General features: G+C 41.0%; 1 protein-coding gene across 1 annotated transcript in view; it reads right to left on the minus strand.

Moving 5' to 3' along the window:
• atp6v1ba (ATPase, H+ transporting, lysosomal, V1 subunit B, member a) overlaps nucleotides 1–16,222 on the minus strand; it is a 46,058-nt gene that overhangs the window by 14,717 nt on the left and 15,119 nt on the right. The window contains exons 2-7 of the mRNA XM_038960498.1: nucleotides 11,770–11,825; nucleotides 11,154–11,252; nucleotides 10,980–11,073; nucleotides 10,314–10,391; nucleotides 8,901–9,040; nucleotides 6,131–6,232 (exon numbers count right to left, since the gene is read on the minus strand). Coding sequence (XP_038816426.1) covers nucleotides 6,131–6,232; nucleotides 8,901–9,040; nucleotides 10,314–10,391; nucleotides 10,980–11,073; nucleotides 11,154–11,252; nucleotides 11,770–11,825 — 569 coding nt within the window. The remainder of the gene's footprint in view (nucleotides 1–6,130; nucleotides 6,233–8,900; nucleotides 9,041–10,313; nucleotides 10,392–10,979; nucleotides 11,074–11,153; nucleotides 11,253–11,769; nucleotides 11,826–16,222) is intronic.

Here is a 16,222-nt window from a genome sequence, read left to right on the forward strand (position 1 = left end):
AAATAACTGACACCTTTAACATAGCGCTCCAGTCAGTTTTAGAATGGGTGACTAGCAATAGGCTGGTGCTAAATATATCAAAGCATCATTTTGGGACAAATCACTTGCTGAACGCTAAACCTCATCTTGATCTATTATTGAATAATGTGGCGATTGAGCAAGTTCAGACAACTAAGCTGCTGGGTGTAATCCTAGATAGTAAGCTGTCATCATCAAAACATACAGACTCAATGGTTGCTAAAAAGGGAAGAGGTCTGTCCGTGATAAGGCATTGCTCTGCTTTCTTGACATCTCAATCAACCAGGCAAGTCCTACAGGCCCTAGTTTTGACCCACCTGGACTACTGCCCAATTGTGTGATCACGTGCAGAGAAAAAAAGACCTAGGAAAATTGGAGTTGGTGCAGTACTTGCTGCTCTGTTCTGGACAAGGAGGGAGAATGTCAATAACATGCATGTCAATCTCTCCTGGCTCAAAGTTGAGGAGAGGCTGACTACATCACTATTGGCCTTTGTGCGAGGTGTTGAAGGTACTGAACTGTCTGTTCAAGTTCGTACACTCATCGGTATCACACAAAACATGCAACCAGAGGTCTCTTCACAGTCCCAAGGTACAGAACAGAGGCTGGGAAATGCACAGTATTAAAATAGAGCCATGACTACATAGCACTCTGCCACCCCAGGTAACTCAAGTGAGCAAAAAAACAACAGATAAATTAAGTAAAAACGTACAGCACGACGAGGACTGTGATGAGACATTTTTATATATATTTTGTATTATGTATTGCAGGGGTAGGCTACCCCTTCCTGAAGTGCTGCAGGTACTGTAGGATTTTGATCCAACGAGGCACCACACCTGACCAACTGAGCTAATTGATCAGTTCAATGATTGTCTCCATTCAACATCTGGTCTTCCAGGTCTGTTAAATCAAAAACATGAAGTGCCTGCGGCACTCCAGGACCAGGGTTGCCTACCCATGATGTATTGTATTATGTTGTGTTCGGTATATTATGTATTCTATTTATTATATGTTTTGTCTTCTGTTACGACCCAAGGAAGAGTAACCGCTGTGTTGGCAGCAGCTAATTGGGCATCCTAATAAAACGCTAAAATACTACAGATGGATGGACCTCCAGGGCTACAGAGAGCTACTTAACAGTGAAGTACCGTGCTACAGACATGCCCTCTTTATGAGTCACACAAGCGTGCATACATTTCTCTTTGTAAGAAAACATTATACCATAGGCCTATACCAGGGGTTCCCAAACTTTTGGCCCGTAACCCCATTTTACATCAAAGGTAATCATTTGGTATGATCTTCTGTGTAGAAAATAACAAATGACAGTGTGCTTTCCCCCCCCAGTCTGATTATGTGCCTGATCTTGTCCACTGTTCTAATGAGTTCTGTGCAGCTTGTGGGCATTGTAGACAGTGTTCCTGACATTAATCTTTCAGGGATATTTTGTAGCTTAAAAACAGTTCAAAAGATACTACAGAGCCACATTTGTTGGAAGAAAACGCTTTGTTTATTACAACCGTTTATTACTGACGTAACCCCGGTTCTATGAATCAAGCGCGATTTCTCGCCAGAGTTTCTCTCATGACTCCAGGTTTAAATCAGACAAGCCCAAATGGGGTCACGGCCTCCAATTTGGGAAACAGTGGCTTATACAATGTCTGAGCCATGTTTACATATTGATTTTACACATGTCACTTTATTTTAGTGTTGTTGATGAGTAATTTAAGAATTCATCGTGTTATTCCTGATTGTGCTGTCCGACATATGACTCAGGAATAAACACTTAAAAAAAATAAAAAATTTAAACTACAGTAACTGTTGGAATTTCATTTCATGAACAAATTGCATATTTGTCTTCTTTATTCAAGTGCTACAGTAAACTTCGTAGCAATTTTGGTTTTCCTCAGTTGCTTTGACTAAATCGTAATTAAAATGAACATATTTTAACCAAAATTAATACTCTATTTTTTTCTATATGGGAGATAGAGTTAACAGGTGAACTAGAGAACTATTCAGACCGTGAGGGGTCTTGTTGCGCTCCACGTAATCAGGAGATGAAGGTGTTCCCATAGTATAGCTGACCCTGCTCATTTTTTATTCATTGAGGATTTGACAAAACTGACAGAGTTGACCGAAATTCCAGAGATAAATACTCCTTAAAGTCATGGGATCCTTTGTCAGTTAATACAGAATTTTTCAAACTTTTTGGGAGTTTGAAATGGTGATCAACTTTGCTCCGGACATGGACATTTCCTGGCACAGAGCCGACATTGAACTGAATAATACAAACTAATATTTAGAAAACAAAAACATATTTTCCCTTATAAAGTTCCCCTAAAAGTAATTTTAAGATCAAATAATTAAACAAAATACATTTTTTTTTTTTTTAATACAAAAAGTTTCCCTGCCAGACAAGGATTGTCCCAACCTTCAAGAATCCCTGAAATATGAGCACATCTTGTTTGATGCCTTTCACGTGAAATATCGTCCTGCTGCAACCCGTCAATTATTTAGTCGGAACTAGGGATGACCAATATTTGGGGAGACCTCTTCTACCAGCTCCTACTCCAAATATTGCGAAATTCTATAGAATCGTTTTGCGGCGTTAATTACTGAATAATTCCAGCCTGTGCCATTTATGTGCTTATTTATGCTATTATAGTCTCATTCTCACTAATGGCAAAATAATAAGGCTTAGTTAATTCATTTAGACTTCATTTTCAACATATTGATACAGCCTTAACTGATAAAACTGCATAGTTTAGATTTAAAGTTCAAATAGAGTAAAGTCTTGCATATCACGATATATCATCAATGCCAAATACTCAAGTGAATCATACCTGCCCAACCCTACTCGGAACAGGTTTGATTGCCGAGTTCTCACAAATGTGAAAATAGACTGTTGAACAAAAGAAAGTGTTCTCCGGGATACGCGTTCTGCCACTGACAGGTTGCGCACGGCCACTGACAGGTTGGTTGTGTGAATTCATCATTTAATACATTTCTCTGCCTGTTTTGTACGTTTGCAATGCATCAGCGCAACAATTCCATCAATCTAGCACCACCAGCCAATGCGATCACACCAGAGCCATACACTCTCGCCATTAAAACTTTGCTGCCAGCTCATTGCCAACTACTGTTGCAGTCATTCTCAGTGGCAATATGTTGTTCAAAGTGGCTAGAGAGGACGCTGTAATGAGAGAGCAATAATATTGTAGCACTACAGTATACTGGCTAAGCTACTGAAAATATTATAACATGATTAGCTCATGAAAGGAGGTTGGCTACGTTTGCTTCAGTTCCATCACATTGAAATAGAGAGGAACCGTAAAACTGTCACAGGTAATTACTCCTCGCACAGGTTGATCCTCATGACACTTGACTACATTTTTGTTATGCTCATTTCAGTAATAGATTTGTTGCCTTTTGAGAAATGTACCTTGATAATTTGATTTAACAAAATTTTTACCTTCATTCACAAAGAGCATGTTTAACATTTTCACATCTCAAGAGGTTAAATAAATAAAACGACTATAGTAGGTGCCTATTAAAAAGTGTTGGGTGCAGGGAGCGACAATTTCAACGTGACTCATTATGCGCAACCTAGTTTCACCACAAAACAGCAAAAAATGGCCAAAAATAATAGAATCAGCTCACCTGCTTTTACACTATCTAATATACTGTATGCAAACAATTTCTACTTACATTGTAAAAAAGAGATGCAAAAGGCACTTTGTGGAACGACAATATAGTTGTTCCTTCTGTCTGATTAAAGAGATGGAGTCCAGACAAACTAGGCCTTTAGGAAATTTTAACTAGTATTATTTGACACGTAAAATAACGAGACGACTACAACCTGAACGGCCTTCCATACAAACGCTTTTGCTGCGGTCATTCTCAGCGGCAATGTTGCTCAAAGAGAGGAAACGCAAAACTACCGAAGGCTAAAAAACTTGGACAAAAAAATATAACAAAAATATGGAAGGCTATTCAGGTCATAGACTTCTCATTATTTGAAAATAATAAATAGTGAACAAAAATATGAAATGCAACAATCTCTAAGATTTTACTGAGTTACAGTTCATAAGGAAATCAGTCATTTCAAATAAATTAGGCCCTAATATATGGATTTCACTTGACTGGGAATACAGATACGCATCAGATCAGAAATACCTTTTAAAAAATAAAAGTAGGGGCGTGCATCAGAAAACCAGTCAGTATCTGGTGACCACCATTTGCCTCATGCAGTACGACACATCTCCTTCACATAGCGTTGATCAGGTTGCTGATTGTGGCCTGTGGAATGTTGTCCCACTCCTCTTCAATGGCTGTGAGAAGTTACTGGATATTGGCGGGAACTGGAACACGCTGTCGATCCAAAAAATCCCAAACATGCTCAATGGGTGACATGTCTGGTGAGTATGCAGTCCATGGAAGAACTGGAACATTTTCAGCTTCCGGGAATTGTGTACAGATCCTTGCAACATGGGACTGTGCACTATCAGGCTGAAACGTGATGGCGACGGATAACTGGCACGACAATGGGCCTCAGGATCTCGTTACGGTATATGTGCATTCGAATTACCATCAATAAAATGCAATTGTGTTCATTTTCCATAACTTATGTCTGCCCATACCCAACCCCACCGCCACTCTGTTCAATGTTGAAATCAGGAAACCGCTCGCCCACATGAAGCCATACACATGGTCTGCGGTTGTGAGGCCGGTTGGACGTACTGCCAAATTCTCTAAATCGGCGGCGGCTTATGGTAGAGAAATGAACGTTCAATTCTCTGGCAACAGCTCTGGTGGACATTCCTGCAGTCAGCATGCCAATTGCATGCTCCCTCAACTTGAGACATTGTGCCATGTCACAAAACTGCACAATTTAGAGTGGCCTTTTATTGTCCCCAGCACAAGGTGCACCAGTGTAATGATCATGCTGTTTAATCAGCTTCTTGATAATCCATCCACCTAACAGGTGTGGCATATCTTGGCAAAGTAGAAATGCTCCCTAACAGGAACGTAAATGTATTTGTGCACAAAATCTGAGAGAAATAAGATTTTTGTGCACATGGATCTTAGTCTTATCTTTTATTTCAGCTCATGAAACCAACACTTTACATGTTGCGTTTATATTTTTGTTCAGTGTATATTACCAGTTTCCAAACTGTCATCGATGTTGACGTATGTGACGTTGTGTGAATATTTCCAAAGAGTGTGGGGGAAAACGCATCGGACTTGGTGTGAATGGTTTTGTGCATCAAAATTGGAAATCCGTTTTCTCCGGAATTCGTATGGGGAAAAATGCAATAGTTTGAGAGACAGGGACTTTAAATATTAAAGGGGCAGCAGGTAGCCTAGTTTTTAGAGCATTGGGCCAGTGCCTGAAAGGTTGCTGGATCAAAACCCCGAGCTGACAAGGTAAAAATCTGTCGTTCTGCCCCTAAGCAAGGCAGTTAACCCACTGTTGCCCAGTAGGCCGTCATTGTAAATAAGAATTTGTTCTTAACTGACTTGCCTAGTTAAATAAAGGTTAAATAAATTTGAAAAATCTGTTGTTTAAAGAGGCTTAATACACTGTTCTTTACACTGTGTCCTTTTCCTAAATTGGAATCTTCTTCTCAATGAATACATACGATTTAAAATGTCTTAATCCCTTTTCATACCCATCTGCCAGTACGCATTGCATTTCCACTACCCTTTCAGAGAGTTAGTGCTTATGTTACAAAGCCCTCAATGGTGTGTGAATTAACCATCAGCAGGGAGAGGATAAGGGAGGCCAGAGGAGCAGAGGTGGGGGTCACTAACATCTCTGCCACAGGTCACAGAAGACTCCCCACACAGTGTTAAATAGTCAAGCGCAGAGCAGCTGAACTGGAGAGAATTTGATACTGGCTAGCTAAATGTGTTCAAGACTGCTGAATAATAACCGGAATGGCCAGAATCTGCTCAGAGGAGCAGAAGTAACAGGGGACTTAAACGCTAAGTCACCTGGTGAATGAGAGCGAGAAGAGGGGGATTGTCACGGTGGGGTTAAAAGGGATTAGCCTAACACTAGAGATCAGATAAAGAGAGAAATATTTTGTCCATCTAGTGCCGCTCAACTCACCCCCATGGCAGCAAAGACAATGGCAAAGTTATCATCGCTGTAGTCCATCACATCCTTGGATTTCTTCACCAGGCCAGCCTGACGACAAATCTGGGCAGCAATCTGAGAATCAAAACATACACAGGATTAAAAATGACGTCTTGAAACATTCACGTTGATAAAACAGCCAGTCTATTAAAAATGACTGGACATCAGCGAGCGCCCCGTCCAGCTAGCTACAGGAGCGGTGCGTGTGTTTGTGCACATGAGTATGCATGTTTGTGGGGTGTTTGGGTGTGCATAGTTGAAGAACAACTCTGTGATTAGGAATCGAGAGGGGAGGAATTTCACGCTTAATGTAATGGTTGCCACCTGTTGATCTGGGCTGACCTCTCATTGCACCCTGAGCTGAGACACCTGGCCCAGAGAACCACGGCAAAAATGACCCCATGACATCTGTTTAATGAAACGAGAAGCGCTTTATAGCATTCCAGTGACGCGAGAAGTCGACCAGCATCATTAGTCAGACAAGGCGTACCCTGTTCACTGTTTTTAGTACAGTGGGACACTACAGTGGGCTCTCTATCCAACTTCCCTCTTTTGATCATGCACTTCCAGATTGGAGGATAATTATTTTATTCCCATTCAAAACTGTTGCTAATCAAGGGACTGGATTTTTAAAAAATAAAAAAATAAAATGTATACACACCACCCAAAATCAGTGTCATCCTGTTGCTTCAGTGGGATTCTATGCATTTGACTGAGGCTCCCCCTCCGCCAGAATCTGATCGCGCATGTTTCAGTTTGGCAGTCTGCCCTGACCAACAACACGGCTTTCTGTGAACACAGAAAAAACTCAAGTGTTGGGCCTCCATTGTCTGGCCTGAAGGTCATAATGAGGCTGTTTGCAGACTGATGGCTGGTGAGAGGACAGCCACCTCAAGCGTTAAGGGCCTCATGGCTGAGCTACCGATCCTATATTAATCAGTGCCCTTCACACGATCGCCAAATCCCCTCTCGCCATCATTGTCTTATTGGTTTAATTCGTTTCCCAGTTCAACCAGGGGGCATCAGCTCTCTCTCCAAGGCCTTAGAAATAGCCTCCCTTCAGTCATGGAAAACCATGGCCACTGTCTGATAGTTCATATTGTCATATCGAAACTATTAATCTCGTTTCCAAATCAAATGTGCAATAGTTTGGTAGTCTGAACTTTTTGGGTAAGTCCTTTAACACTGATATTTCTCATCTTGTCCCTGAGATTTAGTGGAGAGGTTAGTAGAGAATGATCAAACTAACACCGAACAAGGCTTGTAATAAGAACATGTTGGAATGGAGAAAGATTTGGACTTCCTTGACACTGCCCAGCACCTTGCCCCTATGTTGTGCCATAAGTCACAAGATTGAGTTAGATGAACAAAAGTCAAGCTGGCAATGACCAACAGATCTTTTTCATTCCTCTCTTTTCAGGTTCAGTCAAAGGTAAAACCCTGATGAAGGCTAAAATACATTAGTTTTAACAATAAATAAGCATTTATCAACTTCCACTGTCCTCTACGAGTTGCTAAATGTCCTATTCATTTGAGTTCACTCAAAGTAGGCTAACTGTCACTTTACCACAATAAGATAACTATTCCAATGAATCAGATTAGCAAATCATTTCAACTCTCATTTGTCCAAATCCTAATTAAATACTTCAAGGCACCAGAAGAACTCTGGGGGGGTTTGGTTGGTCAATTCTATTTTTAGACTGAGATTCGGAAGTCCAGATGGCTGCCATGTGCCGATAACTAACACACTGACACAGAGGCATGGCTCTGAGTCACGCTTTCATGACACAATAACATCTACTTAAAACTAAATCTGACATATTCAAAAGATTTTAAGCAGTGCCTTAGAATATGGTGTTATGCCCCCTTCAGGTTTCTCTTTAGTAGGTTTAATGTGTTCATACCATTGACTAAACAGCCTGTTAATATAAGCCTACAATTAAATGGAGAACAAGCATCTAGTTAACAGTGTGTCTGATACACAGACTATCCAATGTGACAGGCACATGATTGTGTGAAAACGACATGTATGCCATTTAGCAGTGCATACATTTTTATGTATGGGTGGCCTCAGCAGGAATCAAACCTACACCTCTTGGCACTGCAAGCACCATGCTCTACCAGCTGAGCCACAAGACCTATGCTCTCAATTGACTCCAAGTAGTCCAATATGTAGGCAGTAAAATTATTAAATGTGTTTGGCATTCTGGAGTCCTGTGTGTGGAGATGGAGACAGGGTGAGGCAAGGCTCTGTGTGAAATAAGAAAATGCCCTCCACAGGCAGTAAAATGTCAAAGTGGATTTCTGAGATGTCCTCCTGACCCACTTCGCCGTTTCTGCCAGTTCCTGCACCACAGGGCCAAAACAATAAAATCTTCTCAGCCCATTAGCACTATTCATTTAAACACACGCGCACACATACATGCATTCACTTGCACACTTAAGTGCGGGCACACTCCACAAGGGGTGTTTGACAGAAAAAATAAAGCACAGAAGAATAGATTACTACAAACCAAAACGGATGACACTAAATTAGAATCCCCTGGCTACGATAATGCAAATTGCTGAGGTGTCCAACAGAATGAACTGCCTCATGTTACAGATCACATTGTTCTGTTAGTGTTTGAAAGTCCTCTCCAATGCTATTGACTGAGGCTATAAAATGGCAAAATGCAGCTTAAGGCACATATAGCTTATTTGTTTGTGTGGCCTAGCCTTGTCAGAGCTAGCGTCTCCATCGTACCTCGTTGTGGGGGAGGCCAGCGGCAGAAAAGATGGGGATCTTCTGACCTCGAGCAATGCTGTTCATCCCATCGATGGCAGAAATACCAGTCTGGATCATCTCCTCAGGGTAGATACGGCACTGAGGGTTGATGGGTTGGCCTGGGACAGGTCACAAGCAGAGGTTCAGAAACACAAACCAGAGGGTAAGCCACTTCCAACCCAGGTATTGGCCAGGTAGAAGTAATATACAGTGCCCTCCATTAATATTGGCACCCTTGATAATTATGAGCAAAACGGGCTGTGAAAAATGCCTTTGCTGTTTATCTTCCTGGTCTTTCATTCAAAATATTCACAAAAATCGAATCTTTAATTGAAGTAAAATGATTAAAATAAATACATGTAAAAAAAAAAAAATCTCCGAAACGTGTGCCACAACTATTGGCACACCCAAGAAATTCTTATGAGTAAAATCTAACTGAAGTATATTCCCATTCATATTTTACATTTAAGTACACCTGAGTGATTAGGAACACTTAAGTGTGGTAAGCCATGACTTCCTGTTTCACTGGGGTATAAATATGAGGTGACACACAGGCCAAGTTCCCATAGTCATCCATCACTATGGGAAAGACCCGAGAATATGTGCTCTCCTCTTCAACTCATCCCACAGGTTTTCTATGGGGTTTAGGTCAAAGGACTGGGATGACCATGGCAAAACCTTGATTCTGTGGTCAGTGAACCATTTTTGTGTTGATTTTGAGGTGTGCTTTGGCTCATTGTCCTGCTGGAGATCCAACCACGGGTGCCAATACTAGTGGAGGGCACTGTAATGGATATAAATGGTAGAGTTGGCCTCATAATAGTTTCAATTCAGCTATTTAAACTATGTGTCGTTGCACACAAGTAAACTAGGGTTTAGAAAATAAAATGAAAGAAGTACACGTGTGGGAGATGTATGAAATCCCCAAAAGGTTTCACATCAATACATGGTCAGAAGATGGAACAAAAGGTCAGAACGGAAGTCAGGGTCAAACACATTGTTGCCTTTAAGATGGCAGACTCATGACCCTCTTCAGGTCATCTATTCATTGAGATGCCATGCCTACACGATGGCACGCTACACGTGAAAAGGGACTCGGGGATGGGATCAACAGTCAATAAAAGAGACAGAGTTTGGCCTTGTGGCAGTGAGATACAACTAAAGACTGAAATCCCACTATACAAGCTACAATATAGCTTCACATCTAGATCCACTAGCAGAGTAGAGATGGACGCTTATCCGTTGTGAGCTCAGTATATTATGATTATCGTCAAGGTACCATGGTTCTATTTTTTTTTTATCAGGTCAGGGTCAATTTAATTTCACCACAGACAATGTTATCTAGGAATATTTTTCACTTGGTGAATGAACTGAACTATAGCTCCGTCCTACCCATGATATCCAGGTAGTCTTCAGCCAGCACAGTGGGGCCACGGTCAATTGGCTTGCCTGAGCCATTGAAAACACGTCCTGAAATGAAAAAGCGTAAGACATTCTCTATTGGTTTCATTTCATAGTACATGGATTGCCATCAACATAATTCTCTCTGCCTCTGATTCCTTAATAAATATGAGCAGTTATTTCAGGTTTCAGCCAATAGTGGAGATACTTTATCTAACATTTTCATTCATTTTAGGCCCATTACTCAGAATACTCTAGCAACAAATGGTTCACTCTCTACTAATCAAATACACCTGACCTTGAGTCCCAATGATGTGGTTTGATATTTACAAAAGGTCATACAAGCCTTAGATTTTCTTCAATGTTTTGTTCCCCTAAGTCACGTGTGGGGAAGACTCAATGCAGGACTCAAATTGAGGAATTAACAGAGGTGAGGTAAAAATGGAGCAGAACAATTGTATTAAGCACACTAAGACAGTAAAGCTTACAGGGTATGTTCTTCTTTGTGTGAGAAAGGGGGAGGAGGAAACAGTTATACAGATTGATGAAAACAGATGTAGAGCAGCCTAATTAAGTCTTATTCAGTAGTGGATTTCATGCTTCCTCCTGCCTAGCACCCACGGGATGCCACTCAGCTTGTTGGAGGGCTCATCTTACCCAGCATGTCCTCAGACACAGGTGTGCGCAAGATGTCACCGGTGAACTCACAGGCCGTCTTCTTGGCATCAATACCAGATGTCCCCTCAAACACCTGAAAATGACATTAAAACAGGAACTTTCAGTTGTTTGTGGTGTGTACGCGCGTTTGTGTGTGTGCGGGGTGGGGCTCACCTGTACGACGGCCTTGGTGCCAATCACCTCCAGCACCTGGCCACTCCTCCTGGTGCCATCAGGTAAAGTCAGATGCACAATCTCAGCATACCTGGGAAACTGCCACATAAGATGGAAAAACATAATTTAACAAACATGTTTCTTACGGTCTTTCAAAACAGGAAACATACACAGCCATCAATAAGGCTAACCCTGCAGAGAATAAGAATAAACAAGCCAGGACACAAATTATTATAGAGCAGTAATCTCGGAAACCCTCCCAAAAATCTGGCATAATTGCATCAGATGCTCGATTAAGTTCTGGGGGGTGGCGACGTTAAAAGGAAGATAAACGCAATTTGCGAAGTCTCCACCCCCCCTTAACGGAAACTCTCTGCAAGTTTCAGGCAAGTCTATGGGTCAAATGTCCCCTCCCCTTCCGAAATTCAAATGATGTGAGCATTGAGATATCGTGATTGGTCCAAATGATCAGTGACGAACAATCTGCATACCGGAACAAAGTTCCTCATTATCAGTCACATGCCACAGCCTGTTGACAGACGTTACGATACCAGATATGTTACGTGCGTCTGTCCACGAGAGATTAATAGAGAAGTAATGTTACGTCTTCAGTCACCTTCACATTATCCAGAATCACCAGGGGGCCATTCACTCCAGACACAGTAGAATAAGCTGAAATAGAGAAGAACAGTCCATTTGTTTTGCATCACCAACCACATTTTAATCCACAGTTTTTATGCAAGTCGAGTTGTACCGTATGGAGAAATCACGACAGCTGTGATGGAAACAGGAAGTTTCGGTACAACTTTATATGCCGACAGATCATTTGTTTGTTTGACATGGTGGGATCTTTCTGTGTCTAAAATTAATTATGCAAGAAATGTCAGATGAAACTCCTTTATGCGCAAATATTGATACAATAACCATCACATCGAAGTAAACTTGAAGTCACAATAATATGGTGTGTGGTCCACCCACTAGGGAAACCATGCAGTTTATTAGGCTACAGATTAAATCAATTATGATGAACTTCACAGCGTGAAAGCGGACAGTGATGAGCTTGATGCACCTTTCAAATAAATGTCAAGGTCTTATTCTGGTGACATGGTCGATGCTTGACTGTCGTTTGACAAATATTCTCGCTCTTATGCGTAATAATCTCATGTAGACTAGCCTTCCAGCACAGCATCTGTAAGCTGATGGCTAGAGCACATGCCAGAGTAGGTACATTTGCTATTTAACGCAACAGTTTGTGACAAAACTAAATCGGGTAAAGTTGAAAATGCAGTGGAAACGCATTGAACTTTTGATTGGGTACAAGAAAACTTCAGCGAAAAAGTACATTGTGTTATCACGCACTGATTCTTAACCGCAACAAATCAGTTTGGTGGAAACACACCACTGGTGGGAAAATGCAATATTTTTTAAATTCAGATTCTGAATATTCACATGAAAATCTGTCACTAATTGAATGGAAACCTAGCTATATAGGCAAAATTGTTTTGCTTCCAAGTAGATCAAAACCATGACCTTCAGTATAGGGGGTAAAAAACATGAAAAACATGTCCACCAGACCCAAGAGTGGGCTTAATGTTAGACAAGAGATGCGACACCTTTGAACCAAAATGTTAAAAGCAATAGTGATGGAGGTTAAGAAAGGGGCATGGCTTTTTTTGCATGAAAGCCAACAATCATATGGTAATAAGTAGGCTAGTGTTTTTTAAGGATACCTATGTTAGTAATTACAAAGTGACCTTTCGTAAAGGGGTTTAAATGGCTTTCATGCATTTCATGGCCAAATGTCAAGGCCAGGCAAATGGAAAGGAAAATACATGAAATATACGCACTTTGAACATAAGGGGAAAATGTTATTTACCTAGACCAAAGTCTACAATTTCTTAAACAATAGGACAGACATGCAAAGGTGATTGTTATGGAAATTAGTGAATTTCGTAGAATTATAACTTAGCACAATCCATTCATTAATTCATTCTCTGTACTCACATTCACCCCAGTGTCTCCACTTTTGCAAGCTTGTTAGGTTTTGTGGCTCCAACCATCTCTTTTGTCTGTGCAATAAGCAATTAGCCTAATTATTAATTCCTTAAAATTACTTTCACCCATCTCCAAAACATCAGTTTAGGTGGATCAAGGATTCAGCACTCTTTTGAGTTCACTTGGTTCCAAGACCCTAAACCACATTGTAAATACACATATTAGAACACTAACCGCCTCAGGGAGGGATGTGGCACCTAAGGGCCAGGAGCTCTACACGACCACAGTGCTCAAAGCCCTCCCAAACTGACTTTCTACTACAGCATAGGTGCATGGGCACATTTCCTGCTTCCAAAACGCACACATACCGGCACATCCCATGAAAATGATCACAAAACAAGGCAAGGCAAACTAGGCGATCAAGCATGTTTTAACAAAAACCCAAGAAAACAAAAAAAATGTTTTGGTGGATCTTTAAATCTGAACAAGGACTTTTAACCCAATGAGCCTCACCGTAATGCCTGTGCGTTTTGGACTTCTAAACCACTTTTAAACATTGCGTGTTCATCTGCATCCGTAGATACCAACCATTAGTCAATGTGATTAACGGGTGCTGAGCTAGAGTGATGTTTGTGAGACAAGGGTGGATCACGGCCTTTTTACTAAAATGTCTGTAGAGTCCGAATGGTTTGAGCTACAAACTATTAAAAGCCGACACCCTCACGAGCACGCACATATATGACACTCACAAGCGACACAAGACTGGTTAGAAGGTAAGCGGTTCTTCTACTTAGAAGACAATAGGAAATCCTTGGACATAGTGTCTATATTACTGTAATAAACTAACAGTTGTGGTCAAACTCCAAACAGTTGTCACTGACTAGTTGGTTTTCCCACTGAGCAAAGACTTTCTGTACCTACAGCATTCATATACATTTAATTAAGGTTTTTGCTTTAGCTGACAATAATAATAATAATAATAATGACAGTTGTCAATAAAACTCATGAATGCAACTTTTTATGTCAAATTGGTTTGTGTTCTACTTGTAGCCCTGGTTGTCCTGAAAATAAAATGGTAAAACACTTCACTGAGGCTAAATATAAGGGCTGGACATGCAGATAAATTTAAGTCAGATAAATGAAAAGCAGATTTTTGCTGGGGTCTCGGGACTGATAGGGTTAACTAGCCAAACTCACCACACTGTGCATTGAGGAGCCCAAGCTGTCAGTGTCATGGGAAATATACAGGTGGATGAATAGGTGGAGGCGGGCCTGGAGGCTGTCATTAAAGGCCCAAGTAGAGACAAACAGAAGAGCATGACTGTGGTCCAAACTTTGTCCTCTTACTTTCTTTGGGAAAACATTAGCTCTGCTGACATTGGAGCCAATTTGTCAGTGTATGTAAAAACGTGCGCCTCTGCCTGCTTCTCCTCGCACATCTGTAGCATGTGAAGGCGAGAAGAAGGGCCGTATGGGAGGGGGGGGGCGCATTGTTTCCACCAGGTCTTCCATCATGCCCTCGTTTCTTTTTTTGTGTGGACCGTCAATCTCTTGGCCAATATCAAAGCTGCAAGGAAATTAGAGCAGACTGGTTCTAACACTGAGCACTAAAGCCTGGCGGGGTGCATCCACTATGCCACTAATTAGGCAGCGGCCAACAAATAACCTGTCAATGCGCTATAGCCATTTCTCACACACACACACACACACACACACACACACACACACACACATTTCAACCCCTATTACCCAGCGTAAGAGAGAGGGGGGCGAGAAAGAGTGTGAGAGACAGATGGCGCGCTCAAGTGTGATAAAAAGAACCACCACAACAGAGGGGTGCTAGTTGCCCTTCATTCTCCAAATAAACTGCCTCTGCTCTGACTATCAACCCCCTGCACTAGGAGTAAAGACATTTGTAGAGTCAAAAATAGATTATTTAAGATTCTAAATTCCACAATGCAATTCTGCAGCACCTCATCTGAACCAGATAGATAGAGACAGAGCCTACCCATAAAAAGGCAATTTCAAAGTCACTGATTGATTCCCTGTTTTGCCTCCCTCTACCCTATGGCACAGGCCTTGAATGTAGGCTAATGAGTCGTCTAGCATTAATTAACACTGTGTTAAGCCTCAGTGCGAGCCCAAGATTGCCTCAACACTTAATGAAATGATCCCCTAATTAGCTATGAATCCTGGTTCTCTCTATTTCATAACGTGTCACTACTAAATCTGCAAGTAGGCCTATATGAATTAAATATAAGCATGCGGTGGCGATAATCATGATTTAGGCTAGCCTTGATATCTTGACTCGAGATATTAGCCTAAATTATTAACTATGGTGCATCATAATATAGCCTAGCATTTGAGTTTCCATTCTACCCTGTTGATAAACAATATATGCCCATCTTTAATTAGAATGTACATATTTAGGTTAGGGGTCACTGATGACATATCCTCAAATGAAAACCTTATATTTAAACCTTGTAATTGACCTCGCATCTAAAATCTGGCCAAATTCAACTTCCTCTCATAGCCTAAAGCCCTCGAGTTTCCACTCAAAATGGTTCCCAAAACTAAAAATACAATAATATGAATGCAGAAATATGCAGAAGCACTGCAAATATCCCAACAATGAGTGTAGTGCAGGCCAGCAAAAATATGTCACTTCTATTGGCCCACAAGCTCAGTCTTTGCAATCATGGCTGCACTAAATAAAAGATTAACCTCATGACTGACAGGATTATGCTTTCGCCTCGAACAAATCTTGGATATCCCCTTTAGTAAAAAAAAAAAAAAAAAAAAAGAAATTTGTTCACCCCTTTTCCCCCTCAGACAAATTGCAGAATGTACATTGGCTGGTCGTGTTTAGACCTATTATGGAGTTAATAGCTACACTTACCCTACAAATTGTCCATATGTCTAAAAAGGAGATTCATATGGCTATTTACTGAAGGGTTATAATTATGATGCAAGAAAATTGCAGCTGTATAATTGTACATGAACCTCTTAAAATCTTTTCACAAGTCCACAAAGCTCTAATGGAAAATATATGAAAACAAATGTGAACGTAAGCG

Source organism: Salvelinus namaycush, chromosome 22 (genome assembly GCF_016432855.1).
Source record: "Salvelinus namaycush isolate Seneca chromosome 22, SaNama_1.0, whole genome shotgun sequence".
Lineage (NCBI taxonomy): Eukaryota > Metazoa > Chordata > Actinopteri > Salmoniformes > Salmonidae > Salvelinus > Salvelinus namaycush.